Raw genomic sequence first — 19,712 nt, 5'->3', positions numbered from 1 at the left:
AGTTATATAGTTATACTATAAAAGCAACATTGACCTGCTAGTAGATAGCCAGTTGTTTTTCTGTTGAGGTTTTGTAAATGAAAACATCTCTTTCTCTCTCTCTGTTCTCTCTGTTGTTGTCTCACCTGTAGTTTTCCCAGCTGCAGCAGGTCTTGTCCGAGGCCAACAGACGCGAGCAGAGATGCACAACCCAACAGCAGCATGTCGCTCTTCTTCCTCTGGCTACAGCGGCGGAGCGAGTCCTGGTAGCTCACCCCCGTCCCCAGCCCGCCGGGCCCCTGACAGGAGCTTGTATTCCCAACATTAGGCAACGTGTTTGGCCCCAGGTTGACCCACAGGGACCCCGAGTCCTCCGTGGCCCCGTTACTGCTGGTCTCTGAGGGCAGCAGGGACCCCGGTGACTCCTCAAACTCACAGCACTCCTCTGTTGAAAAGAGGGAATAGAAGAGGGGTTAAGATGATTGATTCAGGTCACTAACTAACAATGAGAAGTAAAGACTCACCCATTTCATTGAGGCTGGAGAAGCCGGCGGTCATGGGTGCATGTTTGGGGGATTTGCCCAGGTTGGGTGCACTGGACGACCAAACTTTGCACCCCTCACCCAGTGACTTCAATCTGCAATCAGAAACCAGGATGTCAACCTAACTTATAAAACATAAAACAACCAAATAACCAGCAATATAAATGTTCAGATAGAAAGAAATAAGACCCAAAACTGTATATGTCAGGTGAGGACAGACATCATACACAATACTGATTTTTTTTCTCCACTGTCTTTCCAGAGATAATTGCTCTTCTGGCCGTTTCACACAAGGTAATGACATATTGATCGAAAGCTTTTTTTCTCTATGTTACAAGTAATCATCTGTCCAGAAACATATTAGAAAAGACAGTTTTGTCTCGTCTATGACAACTGTAACAGAAAACCAATTATTGTGTCTGCAGGTACATTGTGTTTCTCCTCCTTTTAGAAAACGCTGCTAACCTGCTGCAAATTGACGCATCACAAAACTAGATCCATACATCTTATCTGTTCACTATTTTTTTTTTTTACTTTCAGTGTGAGTATTTTATTCTTGAGTTTGTGTAGACTTTCTTTCATGGTCTAAACTCACCCCAGCCCCATTAGCTAGAATATGTCAGAAACAAATTTCAATTATGTGTAGCTTGACGGTAACAGTAAAGAATCTTTACGCGTTTATCATGTCGTCATATACCATGAATAATTTGTGAAACGTTTCCCAAAATAATCTTATTTTAATACAAGTAGGTAGAGGTTTGCACACCATAAAGTCCTAATGGCTTCATTCGATAAAACTCCTTCATCACATGATATGTAAACAAATAGTGCACATACTTTTCCTCCCCACCCACCCTCTCCTTCTGGAGGGTGGAGCTCGGCCCCCAGGTGCGTCCCTTCTTCTTGCTGGTCGACAGGTCCTCCTTCTTACACACAGCACTGCGACCCCACGTCTTACTGCCGTCGCTCGGCGTCACTGAAGGACGGACAGATAACATTACACTCTCAGATTATGTTCACTCTCTCTTACACAGGGTGCTGTCTGACTCCTGATCGTTTTCACTCACGTCTGATGGCTCTCAGTCGGGGTATGACCCCCGGGCTGGCAGGCGGGGTGGTGCTCTCGCTCCCCTGAGTCTTCCTCTTGTCCACACTGGGAGACGCCTGAACTGTGATCTTATGCTCAAAGCCTACAGGTGAGTGAGAAGAGAGAAGTTATCAATCATTTTTTTTAGTCATAACAGATTGGCTGAATTCTCCCTGTCTGCCTGGGCTGTAACATATACAGCACTAACTAACACAAACAGATGGAGAAACAATTATTCCATGAATCATTTGGCTGATAAACTGAAGGAATGGATCATTTTCCAATTTGTTTTAATGTTTTGACCATTTGTTTCAGTAAAACTATGAAACTTTTGCAGGATAGAGTTTCACAAAGAGTACCGTTTTTCTAAAATGTTCTCTGATAAAATGGTAAATATCTACCGTTTAAAAGAGAATAAATTAGGTGATATTTTGAAGAAAGTATGGCCGCACACTAATCCTTAGTAATTTAGTTGTTTAACCAATATTTTGACCAAAAACAAGTGTGAAATGTTGACGATATATTGAAAGCATTGAGTCTGAAATTTGAAGGAGATTGAAGTGACTTTGCAGTGTATCGGTGTAGATTAACTTTATTTTTGGTGTCCTTATCTCTTAGAGCTGTTTTTTTATTCAATTTCCAACATGGAAAAAACTATGTAAACTTGGAGCTTTGCCAGTTTAGTGCACATCATTCATCAGATTAAAACAAATTTAACAATATGCCTGCAGTTTCCTCTTCCACCCACCAGAGGGCAGACTGATACAGTTGCTGTCTCGGCCCAGCTTCAGTAATCTGCTCTTCTTGAAGTGTCCTTTCCGTTTCTTCACGCTGGGTTTCTCCTGGTACATCTGGTGGATGATGATGTTCAGCTCTCGCTCCACGATGTCGATCTCCCTCTCCGCCAGCTCCTGCTCTCTCCTCTTAAGCTGCTCCTCCTGCTCCCTCTGCTCCTCGGCTGCCCGAGCCAACGCCTCCTCCCATGACCTCAGCTCCTGAGGAGAGAGGAAGGAGAGGAAAGGGAGATGAGAAGAGGAGAAGAGGATGGGAGGAGGGAGGAGGGGGTTGTTAGCACAGCAGCACCTCCTCTAACACTTTTTTTTGGCAAAAGGCTTGTTGCTAAGGTGATTATAATTGGCAGAAACACCTCAGACAGATATGATGATCAGATGATGTGGTGAGATTCCTCCCACCCTCAATATGAAATGTGACTTTCTGCTAAAATCACTCTCATTGTTGAATAAATAAACCCTAATAAAACATGTCAAAATCCTCAGATATACAGTTTATTATCAGAACTGTATTTTAAGACTGATTTTAAGACCTACAATTCTCTTAAATACAGTATTCAGCTTATAAATCATTGACCTCTGACTTGACTGGACCTGCGTTTTCATATTACCTTCTCTTTGGCCCTGAGCTCGTCAAACATCTGCTGGATCTCGAGCCTCCAGTCTTCTTGTAAGGAGTGAAAAGACTCCAGAGGCATCTGAAACATGGCCGACTGCTCGATGGCCAGCAGTCGTCTTAGGATGCTGGTGAAGGAGGGCCGGCTGCGGGGGTTTGGGCTCCAGCACTCTGAGGGGATCACAACGAGAGGTGAGGTTATTACCAAGGTTAAAGTAATGTATTATGTGTTTTATCGTCCTATTAGGATGGTATGCAGTGCTTGTATAATGTTGTACATTTTATTCATTTGGCAGATGCTGTTTTAAAGTGATTAACAATAAGTATATTTTACCTCCATAGCAGCAAAAGCTTGGTGTTGTGAAAAATGTTTTGGCAGTATAAGGCAGTATTTTAATCCTGGCTTTAAATGCTGTTATACTATCCAGAGAAAGATGCATGCCCCTTTCAATTCACAAAACACCAAGTTTTACAGCTAAAGGGAGTTTCAGCTGACACTCTTGCTTAAAGGATAAGCCGGTGTTTTAGGATGTTTGTTTTTATTGTCAACAAATCACATGAAAACACCAAAACCGTCCAATCCATCTTTCTGATTCCACATCTAGTTTGTAGCACTCAGCCCAATGCCCATTTGTTTAAACATGAATCTTTAAATACATGGTCTCAAATATATAGTTTAGTTTTCATAAAAGACTCAGTAATTTGCTAAAACTGCTGGGCCTGGTAGTGTTCATCAAACGTTACTCAAGCAAGAGTGAAAAGTGAATTTGTTGGGGCCTATTTTCAGCTGTGGATTAACATTTGGTTCTCAAGTGAGTATTTACAGCAGCAGAACTCTGTATGTGACATCATCATAAATCACGGTGTCCGTGTTCATGGTGATGAAAAGACTCTGAGGCTCATAAATGTGCTTCTATTGACGATAAAGAAACAGGATAAATCTGGATTTGGCTCTACTTAATATGGTCAATTAATTGGTGGTTTTGGTTCTTTTATGAGAAACGATTAATAAAATAAAGAATATCCCCTGACTATATCCTTTCATCAACCATGAATTTTAAGTCTGGATATAATTCTTCTTTTTTTCCTTTCTGGCAGTAGAGAAGGCAATGCCAAGACAAGATGGGGCAGCATATGGCAACTATCATGAGCCAAACATGGTGCACACCTACAGCGATCAGAGCTGCCTCTAACACTAAACCACAGCTATAAACATCTACTGAAAGACAAGTAGAGTGTTATTTAAAATATAGTTTATAGCAGGTAACATTTATGTAAAAGGTCAAATAAAATTAGCATAAAGAGTATGGGGATAAAAGTTGGAGGAAGAGGAGATGAAAGTGAGATGATGACAGGAGTAAACAGAGTGTAGGGAGCAGCGAGGGATGACAAAGGAGAGATTAACGGATGAACACGGATAAGAGGAAGTGGAGTGAGAGTCGAAATGAGGAGGAAAAGAGCTTTAGGAGCCGAGTGGGAGGGGAAGTTAGCTGACAGTTTGAAACAGCTCTTTTAAAAACCTGGACGGAAGCTTAACCATCTATATTAGAAAAAAGAAAAATGGACCTTGCATAGCTTGTATAAGCACATTATGACAGATGGATATAAGGCAGGTGTGTTTAACCAGAGATCACCTGAACTGTGAAACAAGAGCAGCTTAATTCTCTAACACCGTTAACAGAGGTGCTGCCTGGATTATTTGCAAGGTGAAAAGGAGAAATCCGGCCCAGGGGAGCAGAACTGCCGGAGGATGTATAAAAAGCAACTTAATGAAACCGTTCAGACGGTCCTCATCCATTTTAACTCTTCATGTTCATATCAGCTCCCAGATGCAGGTTAAAAAACAGCTGAAACTTGCGTGAGGTCACTCCACTTTAAAGTCAGTGGATGTAAATACCCAAAAGGCCTTTTTCAAAGTGAGTTTAAATTCATATTTGATGACTGGTGTTCAGTAAAATCCCAAAACATTAATCTCCTGAAAGTTTGCTTGTCAACCATGAATGGATCGTCCCAAGTGAGACAAGCAGGAGGAAGTCGTACCAATCAAAACACAAAAATCTGTCGAGCTTGTTATATCACTTTCTCAAGAAGGACTGCAGTAATGACTCTGCATTCTTGGACATTATAATCACTCAAAGCGTCCAGGTGGTCGGGCTGCTTACCTCCCAGCAGCTGAGTGAAGGGTTCAGGGCACGTTGAGGGGATGGGGAGTGTTAGCTTGTTCATGGCGACGCCGTAAGCGACCGCCAGTGCGTCTATCTCCCGGTAGGGAACCTCGCCGGTCAGCAGCTCCCACAGTAACACACCGAAACTGTGTTTAGAGAGAGACACAAGGGAAATGTTATGTTTTTTTATTCTTTTCTATGTTTTAATGTGACAGCTGATGAAAAAAGTGACCACAGACCACTAGTTTTTTTTGTTAAATATAGAAATAGCTTTAATATCATATAAAGTACGCAGTACAACACAGAGTTAATATAACAGGAAGTGATTTAGTTAAAGGCTGAACGTGAACATCCTCACCCCCCCCTTCTTTAAATCAGTTTTTAAAGAAAACTTGTTACATTTACTCAAGTATTGTTCTCAAGTACAAATGTGTGGTAGTTTCCTTGAGTATTTCAGTTTAATGCTACTTTATACTTCTGTTTCATTTCAAGAGATATATTGTACTTTTTACTCCACAAAATGTATCTGAAAGCTGGAGTCCTCTCACATATAACTACAATTTTATATACAAAACAAATAATAACCTTATAAAATAGTGTTAAAGATAAATACGGCCAACAGGATATAAAATGTGAGGCTGTGATTTTGATAAATACAATTGATTAAAGTAAATTGCAGTCTGTAATTTTGTTTTGAAATTTTAACTATTATGGAGTATTTTCATATTCCAGTATTCTTAATTGTACTTACGAAAAGGATCTGAATATAATTCCTCAACCACTGATGCATTAAGAAAATTACATTAAATTATCACAATCTTTCAAATCGTGACATTGAATATTTAGATGTCTTAACTGGACAGGGAATTAGGCAAAAATAAATCATCTCAAAACACTTCTGACCAGTAATTTACAAAAATAGACAAATATTCTTAATCGAAGCCTGATTTTTAATACCATACATATGTTAAACATATATCCTTATGTTTATTCCTGTATGAATCAGGACGGTGACACAGATACGAGGGCAGTACCTCCACACGTCGCTGCTCTTGGAGAAGAGGGAGAGTTTGATGACCTCCGGGGCCATCCAGGCGTACGTCCCCGCTGCACTCATCTTGGTGGTCTGGTGCCACTCTCTGGCCAGACCGAAGTCCGTGATCTTCAGGGTTCTCCCACCCAAGTCCTCCCGCTCCGCCGGCTCCAGGATAAGGACTGAGGAAGAGGAGCAGACAAAGGTTTGTGTTAAAAGGTGATGGTTTTAGAAAAAGTAAAACACACACAAGAGGCTCAGGAAGTTGTGCTTCCTGTTTTATTTTGTTATGAAAGGGACAAAAAAGAATGAAAAGGGAACGTGGATCATTATATGAATATTTTCTGATACATTTCTTTTTTTTTAAAGATAGTGTTGTGCATATTAGACAACATACAATCAAAAACTGCTTCTATTTAACGCTCTCTGACAAGAGGTCAAACTAAACTGACAGCAAAGAGAGCTCAAGGAGTCACAAGTTATTCGTTTGTCTTTTAACTGAAGAATGAAAACTATGCAAGTTTCAAGTTCTTATATGTTAATATTTGCTGGTTTTCTTACTTCTTTATGATAGTAAATCAAATATTTTTTCAGTTTTGTTTAAGTTAAACAAAACAGGCCGTTTGAAGCTTCCTGTTTTCATCCTTTCTGACATTTTATGAACCAAGCAATAAATCGATATTTTGGGGAAATAATCAGTAGAAAAAAATGTTAAACAAACGTGTATAATGAACAGGATAGACCGGTAAATCATCAACATTTTACCACACAGTTATAAATTTAGGTTAGTTCAAGCTGTTTAAACGGATGAGTTTCTCAGATACGAAAACACACTGAGAACCTGAACATGAAGTCCAGATTAATTCTCCAAATATCCTACTAAACCGTGTCACATTCAAAAACAAGATGTTAAAGGTGTGCATGTTTAACAACACAGTCGTGTTTACAGAGCAGGCGTGGTCAGACCAGTGTGCCGGTCAGGTTTCTGCTGGAGGGCACAACTGGTCACGCAATTTGTGATGAGTGGATAGTTCCCGTAAAGTGACAGTAATTTAAATGTACACGACATCCTCGTTAATGTTAGCATTTAACCTCATCTCTCTGTCTCTTTTCTCTCTCTCTTCCATATGCGACTTCCTCCTTAATTTCCGTGTGAGAGCTGGCTATGGAAATATTTGGACTGTACACAGTTCACAGGCCCTGGGAGGCAGGAGGGGGTTGTTCTCTCTCTCTCACTTATCTACAGGCATATGCAAAGGGTGGTGGAGAGAGACTACACACACACACACACACACACACGCACACAGAGCGGCGTCTTTGTTTACACACACATGCACTACTACACACACACACACACACACACAACCTTTCACGTGATAAAGGTGTGTCTCTCTGTGTTCGGCTCTGTCCACAAGCTCACTAGGAGACCAGTTTCAGTGATAAAGAATTGATCTCTGACTGTCCGTACATATTTCCATAGTCAGAGAGAAGTATTCACGTCCTTGACTTTAGTCAAAATAACAGAACCACACTGTAAAATACTCTCAGTACAAGTTAAAGTTCTGCATTTTATATTTTACTAGCCGAATATCCCCTTCAGAGTGTTACATTACTACTTACGTGCAGATAACGTGCTCAAAAAGAGTAATTTTTTTAGGGCTTACTTTTCAGTTAAACATTTTACTTTTAAACTATTTATGTGATAATGTTATGAAATAAAACATATTGTTAAACATTAAACCAGTTTTTAACCAGCCACGGGCAATTTTTTTTTTTTTTTTCATCCACCTCCATGGGCAAAACGTTTAATAATAAAAATAATCTGCAGATTAGTTAAACTGAAAAACATTATTGGAGCATCAGAAAGTTCATTCACCAGTTTTGTTTACCGATTCCATCTTCTCATATGTGAATCTTATTTAACATTTTCATATCTCTATTATGGGGCATTTTTCATTATTTTCTGGCAGGTCAGATAACACTTAATTTATTTATTAATAAAATAATAAGCAGATTCATCTATAATTAAATTATTAATTTGTTGCTGCCCGGCTTTCTATTATGATGGACTTGACTGGGGACCTAATGCATAATAACTTATAAGGTCATTTTGGTGTATTGTCTCCAGTTGTCTTTTCTATTCTGATACTGTCCTCTCATTGAGGGACAGCTGTCCCTTCAGGGTTAACTCTCTCTGTCTCTCTGGAGAACAAAAGATGGAGTCCAGTGAAACTCAGAAAGAACGATGTGTTTGCATGCTTTGATGGGTGTGTCTACCTTTTATGGTTTGTTACGTGTGTATAAATATAGAGCACATCCATACAGGCAAAATAACATCATGGTTTGTAGGTGGAGGGAGGGGTGCAGAGAGGACGGAGAAACAAGAGGCTGACAAACAGACACAGAAACTGAATGGAGGACTGTTTAAAGAAACTGAACGTGTGAGCGAAGCAGCACTTCCACCTGCTCCCTTCCTGATTTAATTAGATCATAATCGTGTTACTTTCACACCTCGATAACGTCTCCGTGCCGCTTCCTAACGCCACCTGCGCATGCTCATTCATTCACCCCGCCACAGGTTTTCACTGCTGCCAGCGTCTCAGCCATACGTCAAACACCAAAGATTAACATGTTTGTATATTCGGCTGCAAGCACAGAAACCTGAAGGGCAGTGATACACAAATAACAGCCGCATGGCAGCACATTTTATCACAGCGAGGGGAGAAACAGAGGTCCTCAAGGGTAATGTGGCTTTTACACAATGCAATGCTGCTGGAAATGTTATCTCAAAATAGAGTAAAGCACACAGATGAGAAGAAATACGGCTGACAAGCTCCCTGGTTACTACAAAGTCCTCCATAGCAACAAGCATTATGGGAAATATCAGAGGCCGTGGATGTGTCATTGATTATTCACACAAGATATTTAAATGTCACTATTATCAACAAAAAATACTTCTGCTTCATTGCACCTTATTGCCATGATCACATGATGAACTGTCACTGTGTCAGTGTACATTTAAGCATTCAGTAGATTATTTATTTAACGTACAGAGTGCCTGTCCTCCATTGAGACCTTTCTGTGCGAGGCTGATATGTTTGTAACCAACAAAGAGCTGCTAAATAAATGTAGTCCAGCTGATTAACACGAGACTGCAGCCATGCTAGCAGCTCTGTGATGCAGTGATGACAACCAAACAGTAAGATGGATAAACGAGGTCCAAAGTTTGTTTTTGATCTTAAGCCTCTGTGGTGAAGTAAAAGTAAAACTAGAGTAGTAGTAATGTTTATATTTAACACATATTTTGTTCTACCATTTAAATTGAGCATCTTAGCATGCTAACATTTCTAATTAGCACTACAGTACAGCTAAAGCTGGTGGTGATGTCACTAGTTTTGCAGGTATTGACATTAAAATAGTGACCTAAAAGTGGGTGAGAAGAAACGTCAGGGGATCATGGCATTAATCACAAATCATCCTGTAGTTGTTGAGACTTTTTACTCCAAACCAAATAGGTGGACCTAGATGGATAGATGGTGATAGATAGATGGCAAGAATCAAATTTGGAAATTTAACAACTTCTATTTTATTATTAAGTTAATAAAAAAGTATTGTTAAGTGATCCTGTTCAAGTTTTTATCTCCATGACCCAGATTTAAAAGGGATTCTACTCAACAAAGATAAACAGATAATGTATAAATAAAGGTATGTGTGATTCCTTGTGAAGATGACCTATTAAGGACCAGCACACTGTGGGTGTGCACCAGTTTTTCATTGCGTGCAGACTTGGAGGAGGACAGTGTGAGCCTTTATGGCATTTTGCAGATCTGTCACAGTATTATTGATCCGCTGTCACAAACACCTGCTGATTGTCAACTTTCAGCCAGCAGAGAGAGCAGCAGTTTCCTTCCCCGTATGATTAACTGTTGATTTAACCTTTAAACTACCGCCGCTCTCTCCTCCACCCTTGGACCCTGACCCCAGCTAAGTGTTGAGAAATGCCCTAGAGCCACTGTTCAAACAGTGATGGAGGGGTCACCAGCGAGGCTTTAACCTGACTAATGATCTCCAGACCGGTTAGTCAGTGCAGTGAGCACAGGTGACACATTAGCCCTCTCAGGTATTTCACCACAGGAATGCAGTAAAAAGCCTTCTGAGTGATGGTATTTCTGTCACAGCCAATAAAGTTTATGACACCTAAAACAAACATGTTTGGCATGTGGTGATTCTAATCTGGAAACTCCCTACTGAACAGAAACAGTCAAACAAGGAAACATAACAGGTATAGAGTATCTGATGCAGGTTTTTGAATTTTTATGGTTGAGCTAAAACTCTTTTTTTAGATATCTGCACTGCCACTGTTGACCTTCCCTGATTTATTTTGCCATCTATGTCCCGTTCTTGTCTGAACCGCAATTAATCAGCTTACAAAGACCTGTAAGTGCCAAATAAAAAGCTCAAAGTCAGATATCAGCATGAGAAAAAGACTTGCTATCTGAGTCTTTCACGGATACTTGATCTTGTGCAGTTACAGGTGAAACACACTGTTTAAAAAAAAAAAGAAAAATCATTATGAATAATAAAAACAACTGAATTGAGTACAAACGTTAAAACTGCACTTTGACCTTTTGGCAAAATTTCTCATCAAATACCCCTCCCACCACATATTAAGACCATTGCTTTCTGTATGTCTGCACCTGATCTGGTGAAATGTAAGCAACTCATGAGAGATGAAATATGAACTTCACAAATACTAAATCTTTTGAGTTCGAACTAATGTCACTCAACACTTCATTCTCTAGAGTTGCCATGAACAGTGAAGGACACACAAAGCTCGACTGGTTAGCTGTTGGTGTTTCGTGTTATTTTGGCTCAGTTCAGTCTGCTGTGTCATTAACTTGTTGTTGTGGTAACAAGGGCAGAGGTCACAGACCGAGACTATGACGCTGGGAAAGAAGAGAATACAACCCTCATGCCCCTATGAGGATGCTTTGTTTTCTTTTTTTTTCACTCTCGCTTAATTTTATGTTAAAAGGAGCACTCCACTGATTTAACAAGTTTACATCCTATGAAAACAGCTGTATAATGTCTTCTGTGACTTTACAGTGAGCTTTCTACAGTCTGAGAAAATAACATCAACAGGGTTATCTCAGACTGGGTTTAGGACAGTTAACACATTATTTCAAAGAAACACCAGGGTTACATACTTGTGGACATGTGCCTGAAAGATTTTGCAGTTTATAAGGTGGAGGGGAGGGTATAATGATGCATTATGGAATTATAGCATTCAGCATTTTAGGAGTTTGGACCCACTAAGAAAACTAAGGGTCTGGATAGATGAGATCATCATCTATTGCTTTATTTTGACTTTTTTAATCTGCCACTTACAGGTTTGCCAACTTTCTGGATAGGCCAAAACTAAATGGACAGAGCTCCCCTTTAAATTAAATGGATTCTTTGTTGGGATAAGAGCATCTATTTAAACAAAATACTCAAGGGTTAATCAAGTAGCCTTATGTCAAATCATTAATGCTCAGTGTGTCAGGAATAAACTTCAGCAAGAAGAAAATATCATTACGAAAAAACATCCGTCATGAAGATGATTTCTCTGGGTGTATGGGAGCAGTTAGCAAAGTTTTTTGCAGACATTTCCCTTTTTCCCTTTCTACCCCATCCTTCTTCCCTTTCCCCTTCCTCACTTATGCAGAAACAGGTGTAGCCTGCAGGGTGGAACAGCTGTCGCCGTGGCGCAAAGTCAGCGAATCAGGTCCCAGCGAATTCCCCACAGAGCCTCTGATACCTCCCTCTAACTCTCCACAGCTCACAACACCTTCACAGCTTCTCGTTCCCCCTGCATCCCCATAGCTGCTGGTTGTTTAGGCACAACAGCACCACCTCAGTGCTGGTTCCAGCAGGCTGTCAGGGTGACAAATACAGCAACTTGATGGCGGTGGCAGCGAGCCGACGGTGCATCAACACAGATGAGATACGGGCCCCTGGGATGCTGAGCAGTCCCCCCCCCCCCTCCAACGTCCCTGTTTCTGCCTCGGAAAAAGATCAAAACCTTGCAAATAAATAAAGGAACCCCCCCTCCAACCCTTACGACTGTGGCTTCATCTTCACATCCCCCCTTTTCCCCAATCGTCATCCCCTCTTTCCCTCCCTCTGCCGGTGCCCACAGTCTGACTGTCTGCTGTTGCAGCTGTCGCCAGCCTGGCTACCATCAAAAACACACCGGGGAGAAGAAATGGAAGAAGAGACGCAGGGAAAGCAAAAGAGTCGGTGAGGGAGTCAAAAACTGAGAGGTAGATTGTGTGTACATAATGTGGGAGGTGGTGGGAGTGTGTGTGTGTGGGGGGTGGGCAAAGAGCATGGCGGTTTGAAGATGATGAATGGGGGAAGGGAGACGGAGGATGAGAGGAGGAAGGAGGCAAGAAAAGGGACAAAAATGACAAGAGGGAAGAGCTGCAGAAATGAGGTCGGGAGAGGAGAAGGAAATATGGCAAAGAAGCAGCTGAAAAGGGAGGAATAGCCGGCAAGAAACAGTGAGATGGAGGAGAAAAAGGAAAAAGCACTATGAGAAAAAGGGTTAGAATGAGCAGATAAAAAAAAGATGCAGGCCGCTAGAGGTAAAGAGAGATGACTGGAGGGAGAGCTTTTGTCATTTTCCTGGCACCACATACCAGATGTCTTTGTATCTCAATAGGTCTCTCCATTTTCCTCCGGCTTTCACACATCTCGCCTCTCAAGAGATTTCAAGCCGAGAAAGATGTAAAATTTCTATTTAGTTTGAATATGGGGTGAAAAATTCCAATGCAGACGCATTAAGTAGATTTACAGCTTGAAAACACTTAAAGCTGTTGTTTCTCAATTTTAAAAGCATTCAGTTCAATTATCTAAAAGTAGGAAAATATAACAGTATGGTAACTGCTTTACTAAGATACAGCAGAAACGACTTTTAGAGCATTTAGAGCGCATAGACAACACTCCATTAAGACTAAAAACTGATGAGTACCCGATTAAGACGTGCAGCAAATCCCTGGGTCTCTTCCCGTTCCCCCATGCTTTGATATGGAGGCCGTAGCGAGTATGCTCCCATGTCATTGATACCCTGTTTGGCTCTACTTGTACCACCACAGGCCATCGGGGCTCTAATCCTGAGCCGCGCAGTGGCACAGTTTCACCCTGCAGCCATTCACTTTGTCTCCACACAAACACAGCTGCCAGATTCGTGTGACCAGGCAGCCTCTCAGAAGAGATTGAGGTATTAAATGAGGCGGCTTTTTCCTGGCTCTTTTTGTGTTCAGAGTTTGCGTGTGTGTGGTAAGAAAAAGGTAAAAGTATTTACACATGACAATTTTTTTCTTTTGTGGCTGCTTTAGTTTGAGGGATTGCACAGAGCCACAACAACTGCAATATATTAATATAACTTTACTCTTCAAACTTGAGGCTGAATCTAACGACGTTGAATGTTACAATGGGCAAAACAAGAAACAGGGTGCTTCTCCTCAAACAAAATTTTAGTTGGGTGCAAAAAAAAAGGTACCTAGAATTTTGTTTCCCCAAAGAAGATTCAGGACAAACTCATGTCTTAATCACTTTGATGAATTAGTTACAACTAATAGACAAAACAGCAGTGCCGTCTATTTCTTCTATCAATTTTGGGGAACAAACACATTCCAGTCTGTTTCTATTCTTATTAATTATGATGCAAGACATTCACCCAAAAACAAACATCTTCCAGTGCAAATCCAATCATTGCAACTATTTCTTCCTTTTTTTTATAGTGTTAAAAGATCTCTGACTTAAGAACAATTTAACAACAATTGAGTCAAAGTCTGAAGCCAAAGTCCCCATCTCTGCGTGATGCACATTTTTTTTTTAACTTGTCTTAACAACAAGAACAACAAAATCCTGTTTAAAGACGGCTATTCTCTAAAAAAGTGAAAAACTGAAAGGTCAATGGCTGCACAAGGTGTAATTGATAAGAGCAGTCACACATCATAAAAGGATCAGTGTTGTCTCTTGCATGTCATTTTTAATCAATTTAACCCCCATAAAAACGTTTGAGTGTACAACATGACAGCTTCTCTCCATAATGAACATAAGCAAAACATTACATTAGTATCGACTCTATAGGCTCCAAATGTACATGTCCGACTGAAGTGTCCTCTACTTGACTCCACTATGAAAGTGGGTGTAGGACTTTCGGCTCGGGGGACACCCAGCGCCCTCTCTGCTTGGACCGACTCCCCACTCTCCGTGCCAGGCTGCTGGCAAACAACAATGACCCTCTAATAAGAGCAGAGTTAACCGCCACCGAACATACAACAGCCAAGGAGGTGCCAATGTGAGTGTGAATGTGTGACTGTTTGTCGCTTTGTCCTCTGAAATGTACAGCTTCACCCCCTGTGTAGTGGTGAGAAACACAAAGTCATATTGTGCTTAAATTCTGCAGGAAACTTTGACTGAAGAAACACAATTGAGAAATTAAGTAAGAAAGAGATACACAAATGTTTTGTCGCTGTTGCGCTAGCGGAGTGGTTACACTTTGTCACCATGACTTTAATTTCAGATGACCTCTCGTGCCGTTGCTTCTCCATTGCTCCGTCTGACTGAAGAGCTGAGGTGAATAAGAGGCGATGATGACGAACTGCGCTGCCTGTGGCGTTCAGCGTTGGTGTTTGTCTCCTGACAAAATAAAATACACTTTGGGCCTGTTCTGCAGACAGCCTGGTTATGCAAATACACCGCAATTATATAATCCACCTGTAAACAGTGTGTGTGTGTGTGTGTGCGTGTGTAGTTTGATGAACCAAAATGTGACAAAATCTTAATGGACATTTGAAAAGTGATCACAAGCAGCAAATCAAACACATTGATGTGTTGTGTTTTTGATTAAAACTGTTACTCAGCTGCATTATGCAGTTCATTTTGTACAACAACGTACAACAGGAGGATGTGTAATTGTGTCAGTAGGCCTAGCAGGTCCACAGTCTGAGCTGCACTGCAGTAAAAGAGAGCAGCGGAGACTCTTCACTGTTATCTGGCTTTAAATCAACTTTTTATTGAGCTGTGGAGAAAACGATGTGTGTGTGTGTGTGTGTGTGTGTGTGTGTGTGTGTGTGTGTGTGTGTGTGTGTGTGTGGGTGCATGCATGTGTATTAATTTGCAGCCATCATGCAGCCATTGACTGGGTGTCAGTGTTTGGTTTAGTTGTGTCATTGAAGCTCTCCCTGTGTCTCTCACTCACTGTGACAGACTGAAACTCAGCAGTGTTCCCATCTGAGAGCCAGGGAGATACAACATCTGTTAGCAGTGTGGCTAAGTTCACATTGTGCCAGAAAACCGAAAACGGTCCAAAGTCCTTTCCAACAATCCTGATACTCTTCACTGTTTGATGCCATCCGCCATCAACCTGCCTCTTCAGTCCACTACTACTGAGAAAAAGCAAAAGCAACTCTTCCACAATGTATATCATGTGTTGTGGTAGCATTGCATTCTGGTCTGATGAGGCTGCTGTCGGTCTCTTGTTTTCTCCCTGCTGTTTTCAGAATAACACTGGGAGTCTAAAATGAAGCGACACATTTTTACCCACATTTCATGTCTGAGGTTGTTTAAAATCTACTCCATTGCAGAGATACTTAATCTCAACATGACAATAATTGTAAAATCTGAATGGATATTGCCAACAAAAGAAAACAACAACAAATCACTATAAAAAAAAAGTAAACAAATATGACTGCTAGGTGTTTTTGGGGGGATATTTTTGGGGTAAATGTTCTGCCTTTGGGTAGCCTATAACCGCACTAGCTTTACTTTAAGCTTAAGGCTAATGTCTATAGCCTATGCTAACATTCTGATGGTTAGCATGCAAGAATTGCTAATTAGCAGTAAACACAAGTAGCCTGCAGTGCTGAGGGACTGTCATTCGTTTTGCAGGTATTTGGACCACAAATTACACAAATTCAAACTTTGACCTGATGATGGCGCAAAATGAAAAGTCAGGGGATCGCCACAGTCATTAGGGTCCATCCTCTGGGGATCATTGATTCATCTCCACCAAAAATTCATAGCAATCCATTTAATAGTTGTTGGGATATTTGTGTTAATCTATTTATTCAAACAGTAAAGCCTGTATAAAGATATAAAATGTGCCTTTGACTTGAACTTGAGGTGTATTGATATAATGAGGCCTACATTGCAGACGGACACAGATAGTGGCAAACTGCAGTCTACAGTCCATCAAGAACGTTAGCCTTAATCTGTAGCCGGCTCACTGAGAATAAGAAGAATGGTTTGACCTCCTCTCAAACTGGCCCTTATACTTCTCCCTATTCCTGCCTCCATCTCTCCCTCCCCCATCCATCTCCCGATTCCCTTTCCCAACCGAGCCCCCAGGGGTTTCTCCACAGCCTCTGCATTCTTTTACCCATCCTGCCTTGCTTCCATCCATCTCTCTGTTCTGTCATTCATGGCCTACAGTCGCCCTTCGCTGCATCTATCTCCCATCCTTTGCCCCCACCCCCCTCCATCCCCCCTCCAGTGACTCCTGTCATTGTGAGTCCTGTTGTCTCGCTGTGTCTTGGGCTGCTGTGTGAGAATGGGGTCATTGTTGCCCTGTTGCAGCGTGTAAATTAATGTGTGTGTATCTGCGTACATGCGGGTGGTAGTAGGAGTGCGAGTTCTCTGCCCTAGCGATATCCGACCTCCATACGTACTCTACTGCTCTCGCACAGAGCTTGCAGGCTTTCCCACAGAAATTAAAACACAGCCCGCCGTGTTATCATTCTGTCCATGCCTAATTTTCACCAGTGAACATGTTGCCCTCATGTTTCAAAACCCTTAAAATGTGGTGCATTTTACAACTTTCAGGGTTAACGGAAACGTTATAGTGCTTTCTCCGACGGATGCTGAAGCAGTGTGGAAGATCTGGGTTATTTTATCAAACTTGTTTGGCTTCATGTTTCACCGAGCTACTTTTTCAAGAATTGAAAGATGTCCCGCCTCCAACGTTGTATCGAGTTCTCTTTATACATTAATGGTTGGTTCAGGTAACTACATGACAGCTGCATGGCAGTTACTGAGAGTGAATATATTACTAGCTAGTTTCAAACTACTTTAAATTTAAGAAATGTCTTAGCTACACTCATTAGATGTAGCCAACTCGCCTATAAAAGCAATCAACTTTGTAAATAATTGTAGCATCACAAGCTATGGCTAACTTAAAAATATGTCAGTTTTAGAAGGAATTTTTTTTTTTAATTTAACTGCCTATCATTTGAAGGTATGACTGTGTTTTTTAGGCACAGATGTATATTTAGTAGTATTAATACAGTTTAAAATGAGTATGACATGCTCAAAAAAAGACACATTATAAGCTTACAAAGCTTCAAACAACCAAAGATAAACCGTTAGATAAATGGGCCATCGCAACCCACAAAGAGTGCAGTCAGACAGCCAAATAGAGAAATTCCCATGTCAATGTCAGTGATGATGACATCACGGTTAGTAGGCCCTCCGTTATCCCAAACAACCAATGACTACAACTCATGTCAATCAAATACTTCTCAAATTGAAAGACTCAATTATATAAGTGAGTCGACAACATGGATATTTTATCATTATATTGTTATATTATCTTGTTTTCCGATTATTTTCAAAACCCTGCCAGATGTTGAAAAAAGCTGCCCAAATTTCATCTACCAGCCCAATGATATTTTAACCTTAATCAGAAGTAACCCAACTGGGCTAGATCCGCCCAATCTGGAAACATTGGCTAATTTAGCTTAATTTATTAGGTAATTTTATCCTGAGACTTAATTTACTGGCATGATGGTTTATATGTTTGAGTTTGAGTTGGGCTATGTTGTGTTATGTTGGGAAATATGATTTAAACAGCATTTTTTCAACAGTCAAATATCACGAAACAGATCATCTTTGCAAGCTAACGTTTGGTTTGTTAGTTGATTCAATAAGCTACATAACAAGCTGGCAGTTTGTTACTGGTTGAGAATATTTAGAGTAAAAACAATCTCTACATTAGAGCTTGTGTTGTATGACCCATGATCTCTTGATGCCAAAATCTCCACATACATATAAGTCTGAACTTGCTAACAGCTGGTGTAAATAGCTCCAGGTTGCTATCACTGAAACTGATGTTACTGAAAAGTGATTTTAATTAGGGTTATGCAGCAATTTTCCCCCAACCATATCTGAACCTAACCTACGCCCTTAATCAATAGGAGCCATATTCAAAATCATGCACATCATTCATCATTCCTCTATTCCTCGCACATGAAATACTTCCACACTTTAGGCTTTTTCCTCTCTTTTTCGTCATATAGCTAGCTCACACTCCAGTTAGTCACAGTCTCGGCCTCCACCGCTCTCTCTCTCTGAGGGATTATCAGCCGGCACTGGCCTCGGCTCTAATCCTTTCCTCAACAGACTCACTCTGATATTCTCTCACACACAGACAAGTATTTGCAATATCTCGCCTCGCTAATCTGTTAACTAGCTATTACAGTGTGCGCTGTTGTTCATGTCATGGTGGCTAGTTTATCACCAAAATTAAAAGAAAAAAACCTAAAGACATCTATTACATTCATTTGTCTTTTCTTGCTTTGTGATAGCCAACTCGTTGAGCAAACAGCAAAGGCTCCTACTTGACAAGCCTGCTTCGAGACACGAGTTTCCCATTATTCAGATGATTGTTGACTGTGTAAACATGGCGTCCATTTGAAGCTACAGTGGTCAAAACAGCAGCTGATGTCAACCGCGCTCTGTTTTTATTGAGTGTCTTTTAGCCTCACAGTAAAACATCACAGAATCTTCATCTAAGACCATAACATTACAATTTATGTTGACATTTGATTTGATAGGAGTTGGATTAAGAGACATCTTATCAGGAGTTCAAGGGAAAGACAAGTATTAGCTGTATGTGAGTTCACAGTGAGACATGCTCAAACTATTTGACATTTCCTGTATGTAAGAGCAGGCTGAAGGGATAAATACGACCTGGCCTGTGTTTTAATGTGACAGGTGATCAGTTCACCTGTATTGTCTTACCTGCAGCTGACTCAAAGCCTCTGTAGAGCTCTGTATAAAGTGTCAATTACATACACGAAGGTCCTACCGTAAAAAGGAACCGTGACTCAGTCTCATGTACTGGCAGTGGTAATGAAGCAGATCAACTCAAGGTCCTCTTACTCACTTGTTATGGATCTTTCAACTATATCATAAAGTACTCATCAGCAGATTACTTTTGCTCAGTTGTGATGGAAGTTTAGATGATTCTGATCATCTATAGGACTTCTCACCCAAGTTGAGTAAAATGTAAAGAAACAGATTTAAATTGTAATATCTGTGTTTGATTTTTCTGTCACTATACCACTTTATTAATACACAATAGTAAGATCATTTCAACTGTGGCCTAAAATCTTCTATAAGGTAAGTAAGTGAGGAAACACAGTTGCAATATGTTTGACCAAATACAA

General features: G+C 40.7%; 1 protein-coding gene across 1 annotated transcript in view; it reads right to left on the bottom strand.

Moving 5' to 3' along the window:
* map3k10 (mitogen-activated protein kinase kinase kinase 10) overlaps positions 1 to 19,712 on the bottom strand; it is a 30,241-nt gene that overhangs the window by 3,837 nt on the left and 6,692 nt on the right. The window contains exons 2-9 of the mRNA XM_054602279.1: positions 6,215 to 6,395; positions 5,178 to 5,326; positions 3,011 to 3,186; positions 2,357 to 2,603; positions 1,589 to 1,711; positions 1,359 to 1,497; positions 504 to 616; positions 126 to 424 (exon numbers count right to left, since the gene is read on the bottom strand). Of these exons, the coding sequence (XP_054458254.1) occupies positions 126 to 424; positions 504 to 616; positions 1,359 to 1,497; positions 1,589 to 1,711; positions 2,357 to 2,603; positions 3,011 to 3,186; positions 5,178 to 5,326; positions 6,215 to 6,395 (1,427 nt within the window). The remainder of the gene's footprint in view (positions 1 to 125; positions 425 to 503; positions 617 to 1,358; positions 1,498 to 1,588; positions 1,712 to 2,356; positions 2,604 to 3,010; positions 3,187 to 5,177; positions 5,327 to 6,214; positions 6,396 to 19,712) is intronic.

Source organism: Anoplopoma fimbria, chromosome 1, assembly GCF_027596085.1.
Source record: "Anoplopoma fimbria isolate UVic2021 breed Golden Eagle Sablefish chromosome 1, Afim_UVic_2022, whole genome shotgun sequence".
NCBI lineage: Eukaryota > Metazoa > Chordata > Actinopteri > Perciformes > Anoplopomatidae > Anoplopoma > Anoplopoma fimbria.
Note: the sequence above shows the minus strand (reverse complement) of the source record. Positions and strands in the feature narration are given on the sequence as shown.